Source organism: Phyllobates terribilis, unplaced genomic scaffold, assembly GCF_046119375.1.
Source record: "Phyllobates terribilis strain yellow unplaced genomic scaffold, ASM4611937v1 Scaffold_1__5_contigs__length_1240528914, whole genome shotgun sequence".
NCBI classification, from domain to species: domain Eukaryota; kingdom Metazoa; phylum Chordata; class Amphibia; order Anura; family Dendrobatidae; genus Phyllobates; species Phyllobates terribilis.
Window position 1 is genome coordinate 1138779395 of NW_027362761.1, and position 27692 is coordinate 1138807086.

A 27692-nucleotide genomic window follows, 5' to 3' on the forward strand; every position below is an offset into this window, starting at 1 on the left:
GCGGCTCTCTCATGGAGAACACAGGAGCTCTCTCGGCCTTAGTAAGCGCTCCTGTTGATAGGAGAGACAGCCAAGATAGCTGTTGGCTAAACAATGAACTGAACCATCATTTGGCTGACACCTATCTACTGTGTACGGGGGTCTGAACCACAGGTGCTATTGTTACAAGAGAATCATGATTCTCCCTCTTCCCACACGTTAGACAATCATTATTATTATCCTCACCTATCATAGGTTTTGCCTGATTGGTGTAGAAACCCAGCAGTGAATAATGTAGCAAAATCTTTAAAAAAAACGTAATAATAACATGAACCGCGATATTAAATGAACTGTAATATTTATAGATATATATCAATATTTAATATTATATAAACATCACTTTAAGGGCTCGTTCACACTAGCGTAGATTCTCTCATGCGAGAGAATTGGATTGATTATGGTAATCTAACTCAGTCAAACTTTGATCCAAGATTGATCCTGGTGTCACATTAGTGTGATCTGATCCTCTCGGATGAGAAAATCGTATCACAGGTGGGGAGAAGATGGAGAACAAACTTTCTCTATCTTCTCCATTCTGTAAGTCCTCAGGAATCGGACGTCATCTGAGTGCAGTCCGATGTCTCCCACGTACCCGTAGATTTGAATGGCCGAGTGCGATCCGATTTGCGCAGACACTAGCAGCCTGCAACAATTTTTTTTTCCTGCTGATTCAGTATGAGAAAACAATTGCTGAGCAGCCCCATAAAATAACATTAGGCTGAATGCTATCATATAAAACATCAGATAGCACTCGTCCGATGTGTACGCTGGTGTGAACGAGCCCTAATACTGATTCCTTACTACAGTGCATTATCAGTGACTACAGACTATGCAACCTCTACCATATGCTCAATATACTGCGAGGATGTTCTATCTGTAGATGGGTGTACGGAGCAGGTAGTGGATGCTTCTGGTTTACTGAAAACAGATTTAACCCAAGTCCAGAACAAAAGCCCCCCACCTCCCACCCCTCTTCCCAATAGCACATGTGGACGCCAAGTTAATGGCTTGTCTCCTTTCTATTGTATGTCTCTGTGTCCTGGACATACATTAAGGTCTGGTTCACACATGTGTTATCTGTGGGACTGCAAGAATTCATATTATGGATGAAATGAGAACCAATATTCCCATATAATACAGAACAGTAATGAGTTTGGAGTAGAATATATATATATATATATATATATATATATATATATATATATATATATATATATATATATATCGCCAAGCTTGTGCTGGGGATGTTGTGTCCACATAGATGATGACCCCACTAAAAAAAAACCCTATTGATAATTTTTTATAACTATTATTATCAGGGGAAGCGGCCCCCACTAATGAATGATTAGTATTGAATTTGAAATGGGGGTCCCAGGAAATTGGGGTCAGGTAGGGGTGAACCCAGGTGAAACTTTGTCCCAGGTAACATTCTTCTTGGAAATACTGCCATGACCTGTCAGAAAAGGGCTGACCATGTCTCAGTCTCCCATACAACACATTATTATCACCGAGACATGGACCCTCCATGGGTATAACCTGCTTCCCATAAGTCAGAGTTCACATGTAGAACAACTCGTGCATTTTCCCAGCTCTGAGCAGTGTCTGTCCTGTCAGATGTTTATGAGAAAATGATAGAAAATTCTTCTCCTCCTTTACAGTGCACCTGTAAGCCATTACCCCAGAGCCCCCCATGCTATTTACCAGCAGAGTGTGATGGATCACAACATGGATGAGCCCAGCCCTGAGCCCATCCATCTCCTGCTGCTCCACTTATCGATACTTATCAGCATCATCTCTTTAATGTGCGACATTATTCTCCCTCCTCCTGTAAATTCATGTAAGATGAGCTCACTGTCATCTATATTCTTCTAATGGGTACAACATTACAGACCCCAGGAAGGTATTTGGTTTTTGTTACACATCCACCATCCCTCTGATTCTCTCATTACATCAATGCACAGGTATCACTCCTGCTACACCCGAAAATGGCGCAAGCAACAGCCGACATAATTGTGACTCTTTTCTTTTTATGGAGGGGGGAGAGGGACAGTCACCGGTCAGGAACATACTTTATTCTACTTCTCCACTTATGTCCAGCTCCACTGCTTGTGGCAGATACAACAATTTCGGTAGAGCTGACATAAACATAAAAATCCCGGGTGTTGCAGGAGTTTTTACACTGGAATGTAGCAGTAATCTGCGTCTCGTTTGTGTCTATGGGATGTTCTGCATTTTCTGCATCACTGATCATAGCAAGAGGATATTGCAATATGTCATCTGGAAGAAAACCATCGTTATCTCTTTCATCATCAAAATGCTCAAACATCGCAGCCATTGTGAACATATCTCTCATATCTATCTATCTATCTATCTATCTATCTATCTATCTATCCATCCATCCAGGTATCTATCAATCTTCTATCTATCTATCTATCTATCAATCTCCTATCTATGTATCTATCTATCTCATATATATAGCTATCCATCCATCTATCTCATATCTATCTATCTATCTATCTATCTAATCTGTCATCTATCTCATATCTATTTATCTATCTATCCATCCAGCCAGCCATCCAGAGAGCTATCTATCTGCCTATCATCTATCTCATATATATCTATCTATCCATCTTGTATATATGACTTGTCAAAGGTCTGTGTAACCGAAACGTTGCCAAGCCATATCGGCTAATTAAAGTCCACTTTTTTGAGTGCTGCCTTTTTGCCTTTTTTCTTATCTACCTATCTATCTATCTATCTATCTATCTATCTATCCATCCATCTATCTCATATCTATTTATCTATGTATCTAATCTCTCTTTTTCTCTTTATCTAACTCTCTACCTAGCCTATTTTCAATTATTTCTACATCTATCTTTCTCCTATATATCTAGCTAACTCTATCTATCTCATATCTACCTATGTCTTCTATCTATTTACCTATCCATCTGTCTTCCTAAAGCATCTGATTTAATGATACACACTATATATGGCAGGCTTTACAATGAAATCATAAAGAACATTTTTTTTTTTTAATGTCCACATAGATACATATATTTGACATAGATAAATAGAAGATACATCTACCTTCCTTACTCGCAAATCTATACACACATACCTTTACTCTCTATGGACATTGTTCATCCTGGTAGATGCAATGTATAATATTGTTCTATATGTTGCAAGATGGATAGAATTCTATGCAGTCCAATTTAATGTGTATACAAGTGTGTAATATGTATATATATTTATATATACATTCATACATTTGATTGGATTGCATAGAATTCTATCCTTCTTACAATAAATAGAACGATGTTATACATTGTGTCTACCAGGATGAGGAAAGTCCGTAGTAAGCAAATTAGCCTTGTCCTGTATAGCTAATGTTGCCCATCATACTGTATACACCCAGAAAGCCCTGTACACCCTGCAGGTCTCTATTAAGTAGCAGTTTCTCACTTGATGATCTTTAAAGACTATACAAGTTTTTAAACAGCCTCGTACAACCCAGCTCCAAAACCAGCCTGAAATATTAACTAGGTACATTTAAGCATGAGGAAAGTGCTACTACCTCAGCCCTGCTCCTGTGTGTTCCAGGCCCAATTAATAATAGATATTGGGTAGATGTGTCCTCTGCAGGGGGCTCCTCAGCCTCATCATGAAGCCTATCATGCATAAAGAGGGGAGAGGCTGGAAGACGGGCTACTTACATGTTCCAAGGGTCTGCTCTTCTGCTCCCACTTGTCTCTTTTAAATCTGCTCCCACCTATCCCAGAGAATTAAACATTAATACACAGCTCTGATAACAGTCAATGGGGCTTCAGGAGCAAAGCTACTTGTTATAACCATCAGCTTAAACTTCAGCACAGGAAGGAAAAAAACACATTGACTGACATCTTTACATAACGTGGAGGAACCGTTGGAGTGTGCAACATTTAATGTCAAAAGCGATTGGTTTTCTGCTAGACTGGACATCTCTCACCCAGCTCAATAGATGTGCAGGAGCCCCAGGATCAGGCTGTGGCTGGGAAAATGACTGCATAGGCTTTGTGCAACACACTGACTGGCTGCAGAGGCTATGCTGAGCCCTGGGGCATCCAAACAGCCCTAGAAGAGACAGGAACACAGGAGAGATTCAAAGATAATTTATGGGGATGGCTATGATTAAAAAAAAAATGTTTATATATATATATATATATATATATATATATATATATATATATATATATATAAAAATATATTCATATATATGATATGTATGTATATATATTCATATGTGCATATATATATATATATATATATATATATATATATATATATATATATATATACATACATATATATGAGAAAATAGGGAGCAGCACCAGCTATAACCTATCTGGGTGGAAAGTCTCACAGGCAGCTGCCGAGCCTGCAATATAAAATACAGAAATGGAGGCAGCACACCATAAAGATAAGTTTAATTTATAGTGAAATAGTGGACATTATTGGCCCCTGTGATTATACATTAGCACTTTTTGCACTTTATCTTTTTGGTGTGCTGCCTCCATTTGTGTAATATATATATGTATATATATATATATAAATATATATATATATATACACAGAAAACAGCAGCACCGCCTACATGGGTACAAATCTCCCTCAAGGAAACTGGCAAAGCTTCCTATCAAAGGCATTAAAATCCAAAAGTCCAATAACATATATATATATAATATATATATATATATATATATATATATATATATATATATATATATATATAATGTACAGTATGCTTTTCTCCTTCAAAGCTTCCATAAATGTCCGATACATATACACCTAGTTCTTTAGCTATTTCTAGTCTCCTTGAAGCTGTCACAATGACCGGCCTGGATGCCATGTCCTTCTTTGCAGTTAAAAGCTTGTGAAATCAGACTTGATGGTCATAGGAAGAAGGCCGGCTTGTTCTTAGAAAGCAGGGCAAGGAGGCGGGCAGGGTGCCTGTGCCAAGGTCACTTGCCTGTGGCATTTGCTCTAATTTGAAAGACACTTAAGAGGCCACCTCAGTTGTTAAAGGGCTAACTAGCAACTATTGTGTTTCGTTTAACCATTTACAGATCCCTAATATCTGCAATGACTGTGAGATGTAGCAGTTTGTAATTTCCTACGTTATTACATTATTACTTTGTGGAGTCACATTATAGAATATTATACATAAACACTACAACTAATAGTGCATATTCTAACTCAGCTCTGTTCCATCAGAATGGTAAGGATGATCCCTGTTGCTGCTGTCTGCCTCCATTCACCTGCTGCAGCATGTCCTGTATGTGTTTGTTGTCCTCCTTTACTTTCTATTTCACACACCCACTGTCTATCTCTTCCTCTCTCTTTTCTCAGTCCTTTAACCTCACCCCTTGAGCTTCACTCCGTCTCCTCCCCCTTCCCTCTCCATCCTTTATCTCCCCTCCCTCTCTCCACTCATGGGAATTCCAGCATTTGCCTCTCTCTCCCTCTTTCTCTCTCTCTTTCTCCTGCAGTTTGATTTGCTTCCCTAATTGACCTAAATAAAGCTCCTGACTGACAAGGCACTTGTAGGGCCCCCAGGCACACACTACTAAGCACAGAGAAGTCAACTCATCGGGAGTAATTCTCCTTATTTTCCTTCAATAATCCAATTTGTTCATCAAGCTCATCCAATTGGAGAATTCTGCAGGAAAGCGTTTAAGTTTCAGGAGATCTGCGTTGCCTTCCACTATGTGTATGTGAGCTGGGAGAGCAGGACTGGCAGGAGGCTTCTTCCTTTCTTCTTCTTCATCTTCCATGCAGCAATGTGAAATGATTGCTCACACAGCAGGCTGTGCCCAGCATTTCTTCCTATAGACTTAGCACAAGGCAACCAGTGTGGTGCGCCCAGTTTTACGCATCATCATTGCGCATCGCGACCATCTCCTCTGTTGCCACCATCACTGGAGACCTCAGCCAAGATGCCTGATGATTCCACGGAAAACCAGAGCTCAACCCCTGCCAGGGTGTCCTCCTTCTTCATCGAGAATCTACTGGGCACCGAGGCTAAAGAAGACAAGAAAAAGACAGCCAGCCCAGAGGATGAGCCAACTGTGCGACCAGCAGGCAGCCATTTCACCACTGTGTGCTGTCAACTCTCCCCTTACAATTACAGCTCCCAGGGCAGCTATCCTCTCAGAGAAAACACCATGGAGTGGTACAGGAAGGCACAGGCCACCTACATTGGATGCACCAGTCCGGAAAGTAAGTGTCAGCAGTGCACTCCAGAGCCTTTGTGCTGTTACCATTATTTATTAGAATGAACAATCCATACACGATGAATTTTTCATGTTTCCTGACTTCCTCCTAGAAGGAAATAATGAACTTCTAGGAAGCCATGTTGCACATAAATATTGTGGGATGTAATATATGAATGTGATAATCATAAAATGCCCAAATAATAGTGAGAATAATGAAGATGTACAAAAAAAAAAAAACAGGTAGGAGAACTAATAGTTGTAATGAGTAATATGGATAAATATAAAATAATAATAACAATAATATTAGGAATTATCGTGTAGTTTCAATAGTATGTCTAGCAATATTGATAATAAAAATTGTTATAATGTTCATGAACTAGTAGTAAAATAAATGCTAAGAAATATAATGCCTATAATTATTATGCAGTGATGAAGGAAGTCATCATAAAGCATGCAATAGTCACATCGAAGCAATAATAATAATACTGCTAAAAATATTACTGCATGTAAGGATGGTGTAGGAGTAGTGATAATGATATTAATAGATACCCTATAGAATTTTCATACTATAAAAGTATTGCTAAGAATTATAATGTGCATAAAGTCCGCATACAAACAGCAGGAGTAGCAATAATATAGATTATGATGTGTGTCATGCTCATTTTAATAATAGTAGTAGTAATAATAATAGTAATAATACATATAATGTTCATGTAGTAATAATGGGAGTTATTATATAGTGATACATATAATAAGTATCAGGACTAATTATCTCTATTTATACTACACAATAGTTAAAACTACTCTTACTAACCTACTACACAACAAAACTATTGTTTCCAATAATAATGGTCACAGTCTTAAAATATATTTTTTTTTTCTGTTGTTGCTATTATGTTTTATAATATATGTATAATATTATTGTGATATTATGTCTCATAATATATCCCATAATATCTTGTGATTTTCTTGTTACTATTATGTCTGGGAGACTATTGCCTTTCAGAATGTACTTTTCTTACTGTACAATTATAAAGCGATTACTCACATTTCTCAGCCTACAGACTTTCAAGTTTGTCAAAGTCTGAGCAGAGAATGAGGTGACTCAGGTGTAACATTGAGGATTATGTCTGAATAATGATTTATCTGGGTGGCCTCAGGGGAAGCTGCCATATTAGCTCATCTTTATGATACAGGCCCTATTTTTTAGGAGGGTTACTACTACTATACAATATAGGTCTTAGTAGAACTATATCCTGGTTCTGAGAGATGATGATCTTCATGATGATGATGATGATCTCCAGGACATTTTTAGGATTACTTTACAAAATTTACTTCTAATCTTTGGAGGGCAATAATGACTAGTAACAGTATTTAGAGGGATGTTTCTGTGATCCTTTCGATTAAGACATACAAATAGCAAAACTGATAAGGAAATCAAAAATCGTAAAGGAACATAACTGGATAGACTTTTCCACTTCAAAATCGTTATATTTTGCACTGGATTGCCACATCAACGCATTAAAGTACATGGGGACATAGAACCCATCTACAGGGCAATGATTTAATTATATACATATAATATCTAGCTATCTATATATCTATCTATAGAAAGATTTATGTCTGTATGTATATTTATTTATATATATATATATATATATATACAAATATATATATACATATATAGAGAGAGTTATATAGATATAAAACTCTCTCTTTCTCTCTCTCTCTCTCTATATATACATATACAAAACTTATTTTATTATTTCTATTTTTTAGACCTTTTTTTTCAAAAGAATAACTTTAGATCTGTTTCATTAGTGTTATTTTGTTCTATTTGTTACATCCGACTAAACTTGCTAATGCTATCTATCTATCTATCTATCTATCTATCTATCTATCTATCTATCTATCTATCTATCTAAAAAAGTAGGTACAGCACCTGCAATAGAAAAATATAATAGGGTGCAAGTCGTCACAGGCACACCAGTCCTCAAATATATCTAAAATATGAAGGCAGCACTCCAATATAGAACGGTAACAAAATATTTAATAGCCTATAGTGGCAATAGCGACGTTTCGGTCCACCTAAGGACCTTTCTTTTTCCTCAGTTGGACCGAAATGTCGCTACGGCCACTATGCCGTATTAAATATTTTTCTATCTTTCTATATTGGAGTGCTACCTTAATTTTTTGATCAATCTATCTTCTATCTATTGTCAGATGTATTATTCATAATTTTTTACACCAATTGTCATAAGAACTCAGTTCCTAGAATAAACCCTTTTTTCCCCCAGAACCTGCTGAGAAGTCATTAATGCATTATCAGTATTTAACCCATTCCTGTGCCAGCTGGATAGTGTATATGATTCCTACACTTTTTCTGTGCGCCTTTTACTGAATTACTATCAGATAATGAGCAATGAATCCTACTTTCCAGAAGATCGCTAATGTTCATTCTTCATTGTTCCTTTCAGCTAGTGACAGAGATTCTCCGGAGATCTCAGAAGGTTCAGAGAGACAATGTAGGACCTACAGAAAACAGCACAGTGATGGATCAGAAGACAAAATAGAGGAGGGCTTCCAGTGTAAAGAAGAAGAGGAGAAACTGGAGCAGGACTTAGACCAGAAATCCTCCAGAAAGAAGAAAACTCGCACTGTCTTCAGTAGAAGCCAAGTCTTCCAGCTGGAATCCACCTTTGATGTAAAGAGGTATCTGAGCAGCTCTGAAAGAGCAGGTTTGGCAGCCTCCCTCCATCTCACAGAGACCCAGGTCAAAATCTGGTTCCAGAACCGCAGGAATAAATGGAAAAGACAACTTGCTGCAGACTTGGAGGCTGCCAACATGTCCCACACAACCCAAAGGATAGTAAGGGTCCCTATATTATACCATGAAAACTCACCTGCCAGCTCCTTGGGATTCAGTCTACCACATATGTCTCCTCCATTGGTAGGCTTCTCCAGTGCTATCAATTACCCCCTCTCCACTTTTCCAAACTCATTGCCCTATATAAGATCTCAGATGACTGGACTTGTCTGACTGAGGTCTAGAAAAAAAAAGACTATTGGACTTTTTATCCTATTTTGTATTAATTAACTGCATATCTGCTACTTACATATTACTTGATTTTATGCATTGGAATTGAAAACGTGCAATAACGTTACCTTGGGCCTCACTGATGACAAATGCCGCAATTAAACTTTTCTTTTTGTACTTCTAAAGAATTTCTTGTAGTTTGATTTTTAATTTAGTTATTTCATGAGATGTCAGAAATTAATGAATGGCGATTTTTTATTTTAATAGAGAAATTAAGTATAGATTTAAAAAAAAAATTTAAATATCAACATTTATAGTTAAGAAAATAAATGGGAATTTTCACCTATAATGACCTATATTTATGGTATTCTTATATATTACTTATAGGTATTTTGTTTTATTTAGCGTTTGTGTGGACACCCAAGTTTTCTCTCAATTAATCTAAATGCCTTAAAAAAAATAGTGTAATTAAAAAAAAGACAAATACATGTGTTCCACAAAAAATTAAATAAATGAATAAATAAATAATAATATATGCATTTAATAATAAACACATTATATATATATATATATATATATATATATATATATATAATACTATGTGTATTTACTTCTCAGTCCATTTATTAGCAGAATTAATTACACTATTAAAAGAAGACAGAAACTTTTCCTAAACTTTTAGGTGACAACTTTTGAAATAAAATAAATATGATTGCATTGAATTGTAGTAAAATAGCAAAGGTGCTCAATTCTGATTCCAAACTTTTCCCAAAGTTGATGGTTCATACAATTATAAGCAAACTTAAATCTACTTTTGCGTATAATTTATCTTTTTTATAGCATGAGTTGATTATTTCTATTGATAGTTCCTACAATTATAAGCAAACTTAAATCTAGTTTTCCATATAATTTATTATGTTTATGCTTTTTTTTATAGCATGAGTTGCTTACTGTTACATTTTTTGGAGGGATGGGGGTGGGGGGATTAATAAAATAATAATAAATACGTATATTAAATATAATGAAATATATAGATATTTTTTATAGGATTGTGACAAGCTTTAACAAATCCAGGCACTGTGGGTGATTTTACTATAATTTAATATGTAGTTAAAAATATAAAAGTAAAATGATGATTATGATAATAATAATAATAATAATAATAATTATGATAATAATAACAACTGAAACCTCTGCAGCCTCTACAGCTACATTTCTGGTCCTGTGCTAATATTACATTACCATGATAAAGTACATATAATAAAGTAATAATATAGTAAAATAAAAATGATAATAATAGCAATAGTAATAATAGCTGAACCTCTGCAGCCTCTACAGCTACATTTCTGGCCCTGTGTTAATATTACAATACCATGATAAAGTACATATAATAAAGTAATAATATAATAATAAAAATAATAATAATAATAATAATAACTGAACCTCTTCAGCCTCCACAGCTACAATTCTGACCCTAACTGGTTTAATGTTACATTACCATGATAAAGTAAATGTAATAAGGTAATAATATAGTAAAATAATAATAATAATAATAATAATAATTATAATAATAACTGCAGCCTCTATAGCTATAATTTTGTTCCTAACTTTGTTAATATTACATTACCATGACAAAATGCATATAGTAAAGTAATACTATAAAATAATAATAATAATAATAATAATAACAACATTTTATCTTAAAGTCACCATTTCCTAAGGAACAGGGGTGGATCACATATTGAGTGCTGTAACCTGCCATTGTCTGACCTGTCTGGCCTCAGAGGTTAACAGGGGCTAATAGAATTCAACTTTACACCGAAGGGGTGTAAATGGACAGATTTATGAGATCTTGAAGAAGGCAGCTCCAGCTTCCTTCCATCTTTGGTCAGAGTTTCTTATCCACTTGGTCCTTTATTAGTTTTTCACTATTTTGACATTTTGTGTCTTGCCTCTTGCTGAAGCTTATTATTTCACATTAGTTCATTTCCTGCTGCACTTTCCCCCTGCAGATGATATTATTATATTTGTATCATAGAGAAAAGTATCCAAGCTCTTGTCCCTGTTTCTGGTCAGAAGGTAACAATGTATCTCTATGTATTGGACAAGTCAGAACAGTGCATAGACTGGCTGTATACTCTGTGCTGGAGGGGTTGTTAGGTGGATTAATGCTGTAGGGTTGTGTAAGGTCACAAAACTCAGTAACATGTACTGTGACCAAGAGATTTATCCAGGATTATACAACCTGAAGACTGTAATTTGTAACAGCAGTCACATTCTCTGTCTCAATGGCAGCCTCAGTGCTGGAGTTCAGATCCTCCAGGTCTTATTGATCCAAGCCTCAGCACCATTGAGGACAGACCCATGACTTCTTTTCAGTAGCTAATAACACCAGCTATTGAGATGGCTTACAGCCTTTTATTATTAGACTATTAGTTTTTAACCATTTCCTAGCTTTAACATGTTTTAGAAAAAAATAACAACAACACCTGAATGTGGTCCCTTGTTCAGGAGTCAGGATGGGCAAAGTTCCTGGTGCACCATCCCATCCCTTTATTCTTAGTAACATTTGTATCTAAAATCTAAAAAAGATGAATCTTTGGAATAATTAATGGATTTGTTGCAATTGTTTTCCTGATCATTTTGTAATCATGACATTGAGCAATATGAAAAAAACAAAAAAAACAACAACTAACCATAATACACATCTTACAGTATTGGGGGGAGTGGGAGTAATATATATAAATAATTATTAGAATTCTCATTTTTGGAGAGATTGTAGAGGAGTGTTTATTTTCTTTTTTTTTCATCGTTTTCCACTGTTTTTCAAGTAGAAAATGCTTTAGGAATCACTATTTTTCTCTTTCACTTTCTAGACACTTTGTGAGCCAAACCTTTTTTTTTTAACTTTTTTTTGGTCGTTTCCTGAAGTGCCTTGATGATGTTTTTTTTCTGCTAGTGTTTTTGGATAATGTTTTTCTAGCATTTTCTGAACGTCTTTTTATTTCTATTTTTTTCTTGCATTAAGCAATGAATAAAACGTTTGTGTTCTTTTTTTTAAGGTGGGGAGTAAGGGGTAACATTTCTCCTTGTGGAGAGTGACAAACCAAGCCTGGCATGTCAGAGTGAGGAGACTTATAAGCCATGCTTGCTCCTCTGGGAAAATAAATATGCAAATTGTCACTTCTTTTTTTAAGGTGAAAATACTTATAAAAGACGCCTTCACATTGACTTGTATTGTACGATTTGTAGTGTCTTCCTAGCAGAAAATGCCTAAAAATTGAATATGTTACATCTTTTACACACTTGGCATCTTTGTAAGCCCAAAAGACACTCTAAGGCTATGTTCACACATCATGGGTTTTTTTTGGCGTCACAAATCTGCAGCAAAACTTTATCTTCAGGGGCATTTTGTTCAGTATTTTTCTTGCTGTTTTGGTGCTTTCTTGATGAATTTTGGTGCGTTTTTTTCACCATTTTTTTCACTGTCCTTCTGCCTCTTTTTATGCATGTACGTAAAGCTCTGTGAAAAAAAGAACTCCATTCTATTTTGCCATCAAAAATGCTGAAAAAACGCTGATGCAAATTTTGGTGCCTTTTTTCAGGTTTTTTTTTCACCACCCATTACTTCCTATGGGTGAAAAAACGCTGAAAATTTTGTAAAATGCTCTATTTTACAAAAAAACATGCAAGGCACAAAATAAGCAGCAAAAAAAAAAAAACATGATGTGTGAACAGAAAATTCTGGTTTCTCATAGACTTTGCTGGTACTGAAAAAGGCAGCTGAAAATTTGCATAAAAATCTGCAGCAAAAAACGTTGAAAAAACCATGATGTGTGAACATAGCCTAAAGACTGAACGTGTGAAATAATTTTCCCATAGGAAGTAATAGGATCATTCTTTTGAGCATTTTTTAGCTGCTTTTCCCTGCATTGTTACGAGCAAGGCCCTTCAAAAACGTATGAAAAAGACAGAGTAGGAACTTAGCCTAAGAGCCTTGGAAGAAATTTTCCAGAAGTGTTTTATTTTATTTTCAGCCTTTTGATTTTATTAGGTTGGAGAGGTTTCCTTCAGGATCCACTGCTAAGTAACATGCATTTTTTGACAAGCATTTTTCAACACCTCTTCTGAAAAAAAAAATTGCTCAAAAATATTCCTCATGTGAACAGCAAAGTGAATTTCCCATTGAAATGAATAGGAAAAGTTCTCCATGAGCTTTTTGAGGAGGATTTTGGTGAGGATCCGCTCCAAAAAAACCACTCATAAAATAAACTCCATGTGAACGAAGCCAACAGCCCTGCTCCTGCACTGGCCCACCTCTCTCAGGACTGACTGTCAGTGTCCCATGATCCTAGAAGGGCCTTTATGGCATCACATTTATGTCACTTAGCCCCTTCACTGCATCATCAGAACTTCTTTTCATTAGTCAAATTTATCTCATTACTATAAAGAGCCCTCGATCTCGGTCCAGTAGGTTCTATAGGATAGAAAAAAAAATGTTTTTTTTTTATCTTTTAAAAAGAGCACCACTTTTATCCACAGTTTGTGTGTGGTATTGCAGCTCACAATAATTGAGTTGAATTACATAATCAGGCACCATTTGATGGACAGTTGGGGGGGCTGTTTGTGGAAGAAAGCGGTCATGTTTTTCTAATCCTGGGCAAAACTTTTACCCGCTTTCGTGAAAAAAGAAGCGGATGTGAAAACAAAAATAATGACAACAATGTTTCACCCTTAGGTTATATGCACATGACGCCTTTTTCAAGCGGATTCCGAGCATGAAAACCGTCTAAAAAAAAAACTATCAGAGAATGATAAAAAAAATGAACATATGCAGTTCTATGTAAAAATGACTTACTGTGCACATGTTCTGTCTTTTAAACACTTCAGATTGCTAAAAATGCCAAGCGGTTAAAAGAAGAGACCTGACCATTCTCCTGGCATTTTATGCTCTGTACTTTACTATACAAGCCAAAGGGAAAGCTCAAAAGACATTTTTTGGAAAATGTTGCCATCATTTTTGCTCAAATATATGGTTAGTGGTTTCCTCATTATTCAATGGAGTGAAAAAAAATGACTGGAAAATGACAGTAAAAAAAGACTTAAAGGGAACCTGTCACAAGTTTTATCCTATATCAGCTAAAACTATCACCTTATTCAGTGTCGGTGCTGCACTCCATAAATGCTTATATAACCCGCTGACTCCCCCTGTAGGCCCCCCAAAAACCTTTTGAAGTTCTCTCGCACTGTATGTTAATCTTGTCGGTCTGGTCTGAGGGGCGTCCTTTCTGGCTTCTCCATCCCTCCTCCCGGCTGCTGATCACCGTCCTCCTGCTTTGATCGATGTGGATGATGCCTCCATCAAATTGCTGGGCAAAATCTTGCGCATGAGAAATCGCAGCTCGTGCCTGCGCACTATGCTTTGCCCTACTGCAGGCAGAGCCAAAAACAAACGTGCACATGAGCGCAATAGGGCACAGCATAGTGCGCAGGCGCGAGCAGCGTTTTCTTTGGGCAGACGCAAGATTTCATCTGGGAATGTGGATAACGAAGGAGGCGTCATCCACGTCAATCAAAGCAGGAGGATGCCGATCAGCAGCCGGGAGGAGGGATGGAGAGGCTAGAAAGGACGCCTATCAGACCGGGCCGACAGGATTAACATACACACGGGAGAACTTCAAAAAGTTTTTGGGGGGTTTACAGGGGGAGTCAGGGGGTTATATAATCATTTATGGAATGCAGCACAGACACTGAATAAGGTGATAGTTTTAGTTGAAATAGGGCAAAACTGGTGACAGGTTCCCTTAAAAAAAATCTATGGGAAAAACCTAAAAAAAAGGTGCCGATAGACATAACCATAGGGCAAAATGCATAAGAAACAACCAATAAAATACACAAAAAATGCATCAGGAACAAAAAAACTCCAGACTTTCTTGAAGAGTTTTTTGCTTAAAAAAGTCGGCTGGTTCACCTGAGTTTAAAGGACGCTATATGCACAAAGCCTAAGGCCACATTCAGTATTCGGTCAGTATTTTACATCAGTATTTGTAAGCCAAAACCAGGAGTGGAACATTCAGAGGAAAAGTATAATAGAAACACGTCACCACTTCTGTATTTATCACCCACTCCTGGTTTTGGCTTCCAAATACTGATGTGAAATACTGACCAAATACTGAACGTGTGAAAGTGGCTTTAGATGCATTGCAGGATGTGTAGCAATTTCATAAAGGTCATCATTATATCTTGAGATCTGACCACTATGAGAAGATTTTATTTGATGGAATTTTCTATGCTTCTAGTTGCTAAGAAATTAAAAATACATTTAGTTTGTTCCACTTGAAGGATTCTTCACTTTGAAGAATCCCTTTTTCTTAAAAAAAAAACAGACATTACTATTAACCTGATCATGGAGCGTCCTGCTACTGAAAATGTCAGCAACTAGAATGTGTAGGGCCATACTGGACAAAATCTTCAATTTCCCAGTAGTGCCTCCACAGGACAAATTAAGTATTACATTTTACAAAAAGTTCTGAATTGTGGCTTATAGATAACAGTTCAAATGAGGAGATTTCTCCAATGGCTCAGTATTTCTCAAAAGGAAATTTTAACATGGGTTTTCTAAACCAGACAACCCCATCAAGTTGTCCGGGAGAGAAGGATCAATCATATTAAATATTAACACCTGATCTTTTAGTTCTCCCATAAAAGAAGTCACTGCCGGAAGTATCTGACAATGGTTTAGTCCCTTCACCCCTTTCAAAAGATATGCAAGGTCCGCTAAGTTGAGCATGCATGTGTATGATGGCAGGGGTGGCGGTGGGGGGGCAATTCATATTTAACGGGAATGTGTCATCAGAAAATGGCTTACTGTTTAAATCATTTTTTATGTTAAATGCATTTTTTTTTAAAAATCTTGGTATTTTTTTTTCATATCACAATCTGTGTTAAAATAGATTATTTTACATTTTTTCCAATATTTTTAATACATATCGAGATATGAAAATAAAAATAATGGCAAAGATGTTTTAAAAAAATGTAATTAACATAGTAACCTGATTTGATCAGTAAGTTATTTTCTGATGATATATTATTACCTTTTATGATTAATGGGCACCTTAACATGGCACTTTTTACTCTTCTACATTATTTATTTTACTCACAGTGGGGGAAATAAGTATTTGATCCCTTGCTGTTTTTGTAAGTTTGCCCACTGACAAAGACATGAATAGTCTATAATTTTAAGGGTAGGTTAATTTCAACATTGAGAGATATATCCCCCCAAAAAATCCAGAAAATCACATTGTATAAATTCAATAATTTTTTTTTGCATTTTGCAGTGAGAAATAAGTATTTGATACCTCTGGCAAACAACACTTAATACTTGGTGGCGAACCCCTTGTTGGCAAGCACAGCAGTCAGATGTTGTTTGTAGTTGATGATGAGGTTTGCGCACATGTCAGGAGGAATTTTGGTCCACTCCTCTTTGCAGATCATCTCTAAATCATTACGTTTTTCAGGCTGGCACTTGGCAACTCCCTCCATAAGTTTTCTATGAGATTAAGGTCTGGAGACTGGCTAGGCCACTCCAGGACCTTACTGTGCTTCTTTTTGAGCCACTCCTTTGTTGCCTTGGCTGTATGGTTTGGGTCATTGTCTTGCTGGAAGACCCAGCCACGACCCATCTTCAATGCTCTTACTGAGGGAAGAAGGATATTGGCCAAAATCTCTCGATACATGACCCCATCCATCTTCCCTTCAGTGCGGTGCAGTCGTCATGTCCCCTTTGCAGAAAAGCACCCCCAAAGTATAATGTTTCCCCCACCATGCTTCATGGTTGGGACGATGTTCTTAGGGCTGTACTCATCCTTCTTCCTCCAAACACGGCGAGTTGAGTTATTGCCAAAGAGCTAAATTTTTGTCTCATCTAACCACAGCATCCTCACCCAATAACTCACAGAATCATCCAGGTGTTCATTGACAAACTTCAGACGGGCCTGCACATGGGTCTTCTTGAGCAGGGGGACCTTGCGGGCACTGCACGATGTTAAATCTTTAAGGTGTAATGTGTTACCAATGTTTTTTTTGGTGACTGTGGTCCCAGCTGTCTTGAGATCATTAACAAGTTCCCCCCGTATAGTTTTAGGCTGATCTCTCACCTTCTTAATGATCAAGGATACCCTATGAGGTAAGATTTTGCATGGTGCCCCAGATCAATGTCGATTGACAGTCATTTTGTATTTCTTCCATTTTCTTACTATTGCACCAACAGTTGTCTCCTTCTCACCCAGAGTCTTACTTATGGTTTTGTAGCCCATTCCAGCTTTGTGCAGGTCTATGATCTTGAACCTGACATCCTTAGAAAGCTCTTTGGTCTTGCCCATGTTGTAGAGGTTAGAGTCTGACTGATTAATTGAGTCTGTGGACAGGAGTCTTTTATACAGGTGACTAATTAAAGACAGCTGTCTTTAATTCAGGTAACAAGTTGATTAGGAGCATCTAACTGGTCTGTAGGAGCCAGAACTCATAATGGTTTGTAGGGGATCAAATACTTATTTCTCACTGCAAAATGCAAATAAATTTATCTAATTTATACAATGTGATTTTCTTGATTTTTTTTTTGGGGGGGATATTCTATCTCTCAATGTTAAAATTAACCTACCCTTAAAATTATAGACTGTTCATGTCTTTGCTAGTGGGCAAACTTACAAAAACAGCAAGGGATCAAATACTTATTTCCCCCATGGTATATAGCTCCATTAATTCTACAGCGCTTCACAGACATTATCAGCACTGTCCCCATTGGAGCTCACAATCTACATTCCCTATCAGTATGTCTTTGGAGTGTGGAAGGAAATCGGAGAACCCAGAGGAAACCCACACAAACACGGGGAGAACATACAAACTCCTTGCAAATGTTGTCCTTGGTTGGATTTGGACCCAGAACCCCAGTGCTGCAAGGCTGCAGTGCTAACCACCGAGCCACCGTGCTGCCCAACATCCACATGTATTACAGTGGTTGGGTGTTTTATACATTTATGAATGTAAATACGTATCAGTGTTTGTGAGTTGTATACCATATACAGTATTTATGTGTGATGAGTGTGCTTGTGTGCAGACATGTATGGATTTGCATTATGTGTGCAGTTAGATCACTTAGATGTAGATACGTTTCGTCATATATCAGCTTCAGCTCCCTTTTTTAAAATTGCTAAATATATTAGTGCATATGAAATTAGTCGGGATCTGCCTTTCCTGGAATCAAAAAAACTTATGTGACAGTCTTTGGGGTTGTGAAAACAGATCCAAATTTAGATTAGATGAGCTACGCAAAAAATACAAAAAAAAACATACTGAGGAACATTTATTAAAGCCGGGGAACTTTATACACTCGTATTAAAAGGGCTCATGAGTACATCAGTGATTTTCTCGTACGAGTTTCATCAGTGTTTCTCTGATGAGGGAAAAAAAAATTCTCCACCTTCTCTTATCTAGCAGTCCATGAAAAACAGATGGCATCCCAGTGATGTCTGATTTTTTCATGGACCCAAAGACTTGCATTGCCGAGTTTGATCCGACACTGGGACATGTCTCTGTGATTTTGCACAGACCACTCGCTCCTCAAAAAAACATGGACCTGTGAACCTGTGACTATCATAGGTACAAATGCTATCTGTGAAGAACAAGGCTAGCACTCATATACGAAAAACTGATGTGTGAATGAGCCCTAAAACTGGCGCATTACTTGCCAAAAGAAATCAAATCTTTCAGTCATAATGATCCACTTTTTGGTGTTAGGCCTCATTCACACGTCAGTTTTTCACGTATGAGTGCTATAGGTTTTTTTTCACAGATAGCACTGATTGTCTATGGGGCTGTTCACATGTTAGATCTTTTCCTCAGACTGAGTGGTCCATACAAAATCACGGAGACATGTCCAATATTGATCCCAGTGTTGGATCAAAATAGGCAAAGCAAGTCTATGTGTCTGTAAAAAATTGGACCACACTCGGATGCCAACCCTGAGCTGTCCGTTTTTCACTGAATGTTAAGTCCACGTTCACACGTTCAGTATTTGGTCAGCTTTTTACCTCAGTATTTGTAAGTCAAAACCAGGAGTGGAACAATCTGCGCAGCTCACATAGTGTATGAAAACATATCTATGTAGCGATAAATACATGATAATGAATTATTACCTATCAAAAAAAAAAATAATCACCTATAGGCTACGGCCCCACTATCAGTATTTGGTCAGTATATTACATCAGTATTTGTAAGCCAAAACCAGGAGTGGAACAATCAGAGGAAAAGTATAATAGAAACCCATCAGCACTTCTGTATTTATCACCCACTCCTGGTCTTGACTTACAAATACAGAGGTAAAATACTAACCAAATACTGAACGTGTGAATGCGGCCTTAGTTATGAGAAGGTGAAGAATTTTTTTTCTCATCTGTGAAAAAAAAAATCTGAAAATCGGATGAAACTCGGTCCATTTTTCTCATACGTGAAAAAAACTTGACGTCTGAATGAAGCCTAAATGATAGTAAATGTGCTGAGCGTGGCTTGATCACCTTCAGGAAATCTTTGCCCCTTTTTTTTAGAATTGTACCGGGAACATGGGTGAAAATTTAAAAAGTTGCAAGTGATGGGGTACATGTGGAATGCGCCATATTTATTTCTTTTATTTATGACAGAAAGTGGAATAAATGTCATAATAAATGTACCCCTCTGTTTTATAGAGACATCCTGTCAGGCATATAACAGCCTTATATCGCTATTATGGCTGCTAGAAGCCAACCTCATACGTTCTAACATATTGAATATAGACACCATAGAACTCATGGTAATCAAATTCACATCCAGTAGACTTATGTGTCTAGTTCCTGCCGTTCTACTCAGGACCCAAAATTGCAGTAATATCATAGTCATCTGAAATGGCCCATACTCTGACTTTGTCACAGTCAAGTGGACTACTAGAGTTTTTTTTAGGTTCATGGATCTGTGTCGCTTCCGTTTGCTGCCCGTAATCCCAAACCTCCCTATGATGACAAAATATAGGAACACTTATAGGAATTTATATTTTTCTTGCCTTGTTTATAGTGACTGAGGTGGTCTGTGTGCATACACTGCAGGCTACAAAAAATGGCCTTGATTTCCTCCCTCAGCTGTGACCTGGACAGCCCAGGTCGCAGCTAGAGACAAGAGAAGCATCCTCAATGCAAGAGATGCGGTCTGACGGCGATCATAGGCTCTTATGGCCCAGGGGCTGCTGTATTTGAGGTGTGTAAGTGTCGTGCTCAGACACTTACACACTCCCATATGCAAATGGCAGCCCCCAGTTGCTGAAGTAAAAATTCATAAATAAAAAACTATTAAAGTAGTTAATTTAATTTTGTATTAAAAATAATTGATTATATAATCAATAATTATTAATACAAACATAATATATAAAGGCACCTTCCCTTTAATATATATGTATAGCAGTTTGAGCTGCAGATCTGTTGTTTGCAGTCACCACTAGGGGGACCTCAGACGCTAACAGCTCATTGTGTAAGTGTAAGTAGAGTGCAGTAATCTCCCTAAGCTCCCCCTAGAGGTAGCTCCAAGCAGTCAGAAATTTCTTTCTTCATCCAAGGTCTATGTATGGGAGTTTGAGCTCACTATAAGACAAAAAAAGCTCCAACCACTGTAAGAATATATTAAGAAATTAATCAGAGCAGAATATTAGATGTTTAAATTAATAAATAGTATTGAGGTAAAGACAAAAAAATATATCTGCCTCAACATACAGCTTATATATATTTCATTCAGTAGTGGGGAGATTACTATAAACATCATAAAGCCGTGATGCCAATCTATTCACTCTGCGGACGTGATACTGCAGGTTTACAAGATGTGAAAGTGGGCAGAATATAGACATTCATGCTTCACCTGCGTGATTTAGTAACAGACAGCATTACAAATGGCTAGAAATATGTGTTATTGCTAATCAGCTTTTTATGCTTAAATGTTTTTTCTATTATTTATTCATTTTTTACATTTTCTGTATCACAATATACAGTATATTAAGAAAAAAAATCATAATTTTGCAATTTACAGACTGGTGACTAGGCGGTATGCTGGACTTGTACTACTGTCCTGTTCTGAAGACTTTTCAGAAGTCTCATTATTATGACCAGGGACACAATTACAATGACAGATATCATCTCTATATTCAGTAAATAACACAGGATTTACAATAGGTGATGTCACAGCTCACCTCCTCCTCCTCCTGTACAATGACTGATAACATTTCTATATACAGTAAATAACACAGGATCTACCATTCACAATAAGTTATGTCACAGCTCACCTCCTCCTCCTGTACAATGATTGATAACACCTCTATATACAGCAGATAACACCGGATCCACCATTCACAATAGGCGATGTCACAGCTCACCTCTCCCCCCTCCAGTACAATGACTGATAACACCTCTATAGACAGCAGATAACATAGGATCCACCATTCACAATAGGGTATGTCACAACTCACTTCCACCTCCTCCTGTACAATGATTGATAACACCTCTATATACAGTAAGTAACACAGGATCCACCATTCACAATATTTGATGTCACAGCTCGCTTCCCCCTCCTCCTGTACAATGACTGATAACACATCTACATACAGTAGATCACAGTGATTCACCATTCACAATAGGAGATGTCACAGCTCACCTACTCCTCCTCCTGTACAATGACTGATAACACCTCTATATACAGTAGATAACATAGGATTCACCAGTCACAATAGGCGTTATCACAACTCACCTCCTCCTGTACAATGACTGATAACAAGTATGAGTCTAGTATTCAGCCTAGTGGCAAGTGTAAAATTTGCAAGATTTCTGGATTTTTATTAATATAGTGATATACAAATTGAAAAAAAACAAAAAAACAAAACAAATATATTTACTATAAAAGCCGAATACAAGCGTACTTTAAACCTTAGCCCATTGTCTGATGATGATGATGCATTCGTTTTAAAAACTAGTTTTATCAAGAAATATACAAGGAACTGAAGAATCCATACAAGACTCTGTCAGGAGAAAATGGCAAAGTAGACGAAACCAGGATAGGAAAACAAGCAGAAGACCCAAATGTGCAACCACCACGTCATGGCCTCCAATACTAATATAATGTCTTAAAGGGGTTTTCTTAAGGATGAACCCTTAACAGTTACTAGAATGATTTGCACAATATCCCTTTCCTTCTCACTGCAGTTGGGATTTAATGTAGTGACATGACCAAGCGCGAGCCCTACTGCTTCATTGATTGTCCACAGACTGACAGAGAATATCTCTCTTGGGAAATCCGTTTTAAGTCCTCAGTATATATGTTAGGTTAATGTGGGTCTGGATCAGCCCACCATGCAGTGTGTCTGGGGACCAGATGATGTCAGGGGAAAAAAGGATCAGACAAGTTTGATTTCAGTGCCTGATCCTTTAGGCTGTGTGCACACTGTGCATTTTTGGCGTGTTTTCGCTGCATTTTTTCTGAACTGAAATGTGCCAAAAACGCTAGGTAATCCGTGTGCCAGCTAATGCAATGATAATCCTGAAGTGCTGTGCACATGATCAGGAATTTTCTTGTCACAATTTGCATTGCGTTTAAATCTGCAGCATGGAGATTCTTTGTGTGTCTTTGCCGTGTTTTCCACCCATTGATTTCAGTTGAGTGAGTCAAATCTGCAGCAAAAATGCAGGTATAAAAATATTTGCGGATTTGCTGTAGATTTTTGCTGTGAATTTGACTGACTCAATTGAAGTCAATGGGTCAAAAATACCGCAAAAACGCGCAAAGAAATGACCGCGGGTCACAGGCATCGGCTGATTAGAGTCTACTCCTCCCATCAGCCTGTGGCTGCTGCTGCTGAAAACAGCAAGAGCAGGGGCCGCTGAAGGGAGCTCCTGTGCTCACAATGTAAAAAAAAAACGTTAAAGTAAATAAATATTGAAATAAAAAACACTCATCGCTCCCGGCAGTGTATAGCGCTGAGCTGCTGGGAGAGAGGTCACCTGAGTTCAATCAGCTGATGAGCTCCGGTGACCTCACTTACTGCACAGACGCTGCGTGAGAAAATTCTCATTCAGCGGTGGTGCCATAAGTGAGATCCCAGGGCTCATCAGCCGATTGAACTTTGTGCCCTCTCTACCGGCAGATCAGTGCTATACACTGACACAGGAGTGATTACACTCCTGCTAGTGTGTAGCCTGTTATCCTGTAGAACAGTCACATTAGTGATTGCTGATGTGACTACTTTAGAACTGACCCAGATCTTTGTGGGACACTATGGATTATGTCATCACGTCAGACAGGTGAGGGATATGGTTGTTTTTTATTTTTTTTTATTTCTTTTTTTACAGGTGACAATGTCTTCAGCAGATTAGGCATTAGGAGAGTGTTTTTGTTGTTTATTATTTTCTATTTTTTACAGGGGACAATGGATTCAGCGGATTAGGCGTTAGGTGAGTGTTTTATATTTTTAAATAAATGATTAAAACCGTGTGGACTTTTATTAAAAAAAAAGGATTTTTTTCAGACTCTGTGTTTATTTCAAAAACTTTACAATGGGGTTAGTAATAGGGGCGTCTTCTAGATGCCCTCCATTACTAACCTTGGCTTCATGTCAGCTGCCAATACTAGGCTGTCATGAACCCCAACCCTATTACCCCACTTGCCACCGCATCAGGGCAAGTGGGAAGAGCGAGGCTAAGCACCAGATTTGGTGCATTTTATGGATGTGCCATTTCTAGGGCCGCTGAGGGCTTGTATTATTAGCCTCAGAGGGGGTCAGTATCCATGGTCCCTTCCCTGACTATTAAAATCAGCTCACAGCTGTCTGTTTAGCCTTTGCTGGTTAGATTTTTATAAAGGGGCCCCACGTAAAAAAAATTCTGGGATACCCCTGTAATCTAGCCAGTAAACACTAAGCAAACAGCTGTTTGCTGTTATTAATAGCCAGGGAGCATGTTGGCCTAATGGCCCCTTCCCTGGCTAGTAATATCAGTCCCCAGCTGTCAGCTTTCCCTCTGATGGTTATGAAGAGCCCATGCCATTTTTTAAATTTAATTCTTCATTTTATTTCATTTAAAATAAATCCCATGCCCACTGTGCTTGTTTTGACTCTGTGTAAACTCTCCTGCAGCATGTCAATTTCTGTAGCGGAGACGCTGAGTCTCTGGTGCAGATTTTGACCGATTGAAATGTCATTACATGCGGTGGATCCACATGTACTTACAAAACAAGTGCGCCATTAGAACGCTATGTCCAAAGCACTGCTGGTTGCTGATATAAGCTGTTATTAATAGCCAGGGAACATGATGGCCTAATAGTCCCTTCCTAGGTTAAAAATAGCAGCCCTCAGCTGCTAATCCAAGGGTTAAAGCGATGTCCCACGTTTCTTTTTTCAAATATCTTTATTTAGCTTCAAAAAGCATTCATTGCTGTACAAAAACGCATCAAAAAACACATACAAAAATGCACCAAAAATACGGCAAAAATGCACGTTTTTTTCCACAGTGTTTTTGTTGCCAAGAGATGCAGAAACCTTATAGAAATTTCTGCAATCAAATACTTAACGTGCGCAAATAGGTTTAGTTCTCATCAAAGCTAAGCCACTTCCATTGGAGACTGGCAGTGGTGGGTCACGAGACATAGTTGACTTCTGATGGAGAGATTGGCTGACATCTGTCTAAGGTATGCGGGTTCCTTTACAGGTTTTGAGTTGGTGATTTTCTTTAAAAAATACAAAGATGCAAACATAGCAGTCAAACCCAAGTCCTTGAACGTATGGGAGCTCAGAAACCTCTCTTGTGAGTCCCAGGAGCTTAAAGGGAAACTGTCACATGGTACATGCATTCCCATCTGTGGAGAGCATGGTATATAGAGAAGGAGAAGCTGAGCAGAATGATATATGAGTCCAGTGGGTGGTCCTATACAGTTATTGACAGCCATCTGCATGCACAGTCATACAGGGAAGATTGTCAATCACTGAATAGGACCACCTACTGGATTCATATGATAAAAAGGGATTTCAATGAATATAATGCAAGTTTTACTGAAACTTTTCCCAGAAAAACGTCTATCAATCTGATCAGCTCCCCCGGCTCTATAGCATCCTGCCTCCAGATCAGAGACCAATTTCGACATGACAGGTTCACTTTATAGCCAATTAACTGGTACTTGCCCCTTAGTTTAAGCCCACTGGAACTAAGGGGTAACATTTCTCCTTGTGCAGAGTGTCATGCCTGACACGCCACTGTAAAGAGACTAATAGGCCATATAATGCTAATCTGGGAAATTAAATATGCAAATTGTCTCTTCAAAGAGTAAGAGGACTTGAACTCTAGTGCCACCTATTGGAAGTAGCAATCCTAAAAGTCAATATAAACCCTTTAACTAGCCTTGCCAAATGACTTAGGATATAAGCCAAACCAGTATCTCAATTTGCAGACACGTGTTTCGGGGTGTTGCCGCTCATCAGTGCAAAGCCTCTAGATTTGATTTGGCTGGGTGAGAGGTCTCTGACTGGTGTTTAAGGGGTAACGTTTCTCCTCGACAAAAATAAAATGCCTGACATGCCAGTGTAAGGAGACTTATAGGCCATCCTCTTCCTCTCTGAAGAGAAAATTTGCACAGCCCACTGGGAAAGCATACACAAATTCTTGTTCATACTTACCACTAAACTGTCACACCAAATCACGTCAGAATGGGTTTATATACACAACTCTTTTTTGCTTTTCAGCTGTTATCGAGTCCATTTTCCAGACATGAGTGGAAATCTCTCCTCCATTGCTGCAACTGTTCCTACAGAAACTTACTTTCCCTGTGCCCATGGACTACGTGCAGTTTTTTTTATTCCCATCTATTATCCAATAATCCAAATGAAATCCTGTAGATTTACCGCCGATTTTACCCAGTGAAATCCAAGATGGGAATTTACTGTATAAATTGATTTTTGATGGAGATTTTTTTTAGTAAAATCTCGTGAACTTTGGTAACGTAATTCAGTGCAGAAAATCCACTGTGTAGACATAGCTTTAACAATAGTCATTTTTTGCATTATGGTAGATCGGCTTTTCAGATGACACAAACCATTTTATAACAATGTTTTGAGAGGCCAATATGGTGCCCAGTGAAGGCGGCTTGAAAAATAATATATGACAATTCATTATTCGCATGTGTGTAATTTAACGGTATTTCAGCCAGAATTTCAGCCTCTCAAAACCTTGACTGCACGACCCCATTGACATGGGTGTTGTCAAATGCTCTTTGCACCCCCTGAAACAGCTCATGTTTAGGGAGAAAATAATATTACATGGTGTCCATTTACATGTGATATCTGGATGGGTTTGGTGCACTAAGGCCAATGGGCTCATACCAAGGGGTTCCGCACCTCCATGATTTACATATGCCCTCTCAAGATCAGACAACCCCGCCAAAATTTTTGAATGAAGAATTTTTAAGTGTGACATTTCCATCTGCCTTTCAGATGAGTAACTAAAATCTGATCCGCACATATACGGCATCATAGCCTGATGTATTACGTTACAGCTTTTCTTTTACATACCTATTTACTGTCATTAGGTTTCTTGTACTTTTTAATAGTGCCAAATCCTCCGTAAGGTCAAATATCATGTTACAATATGCACAATACGTGTATTGTTTTTACTTATAAATGATTGATTTTCAGTGATATCATCATCGTCAGGCGAATGTCACGTCTATATTTTGCAATGTGTCAGAACTGGAATGGGAGCGTTCTCATAATGGGATTTGTTTACTTTCTTGTTACCAGGAAAACCATTATGGGCTGATGCCAACAGAGCCTGAGACTCTACAGGGAGTACGGAGAGGGTGGGCTCGTCTCATTGGCCTGGATCCAATTAGAAACGTAAAGATGGAGGGTCGGCACTCCACTTGGCGTGGTGCTTGTGGATCCAATTAGAAGACTTTGGCCTCATCATGGTTGGTAGAATGTGACATCTCAAAGACATTGTTCAGAAGCCTTAAAGAGGTTGTCCATTAGTTCAACATTGATGACCTATCCTTAGGATAGGTCATTAATAGAGATGAGCTAACCCGAACTTAATAGTTCGGGGTTGTTACCGGACACTTAGTGTCTGGAGCTAAACTCCGAACACTGACCCTTCCCAGAAGTCTGTATTAATGTTCGGCATTCCGAGGAAGTCCGGGAAGAGAGAGAGAGATTTTTTCTTCCAGATCCAAAGTTCTGGTCTCCATTGTTTTCAAAGTGGTTTGGATTCAGGTTCAAGTTCGGGTATAGTTCTGGTACCCGAACTGAACTTTGGACTAAAGTT

General features: G+C 37.9%; 1 protein-coding gene across 1 annotated transcript; it reads left to right on the forward strand.

Moving 5' to 3' along the window:
* The first annotated feature begins 5508 nt into the window (after positions 1-5508).
* Positions 5509-9515, forward strand: HMX1 (H6 family homeobox 1). The gene is made up of 2 exons (XM_073657276.1): positions 5509-6294; positions 8768-9515. The coding sequence occupies exons 1-2, from the start codon at positions 6012-6014 to the stop codon at positions 9328-9330; spliced, it is 846 nt and encodes a 281-aa protein (XP_073513377.1). The 5' UTR covers positions 5509-6011; the 3' UTR covers positions 9331-9515.
* The last annotated feature ends 18177 nt before the right edge of the window (positions 9516-27692 follow it).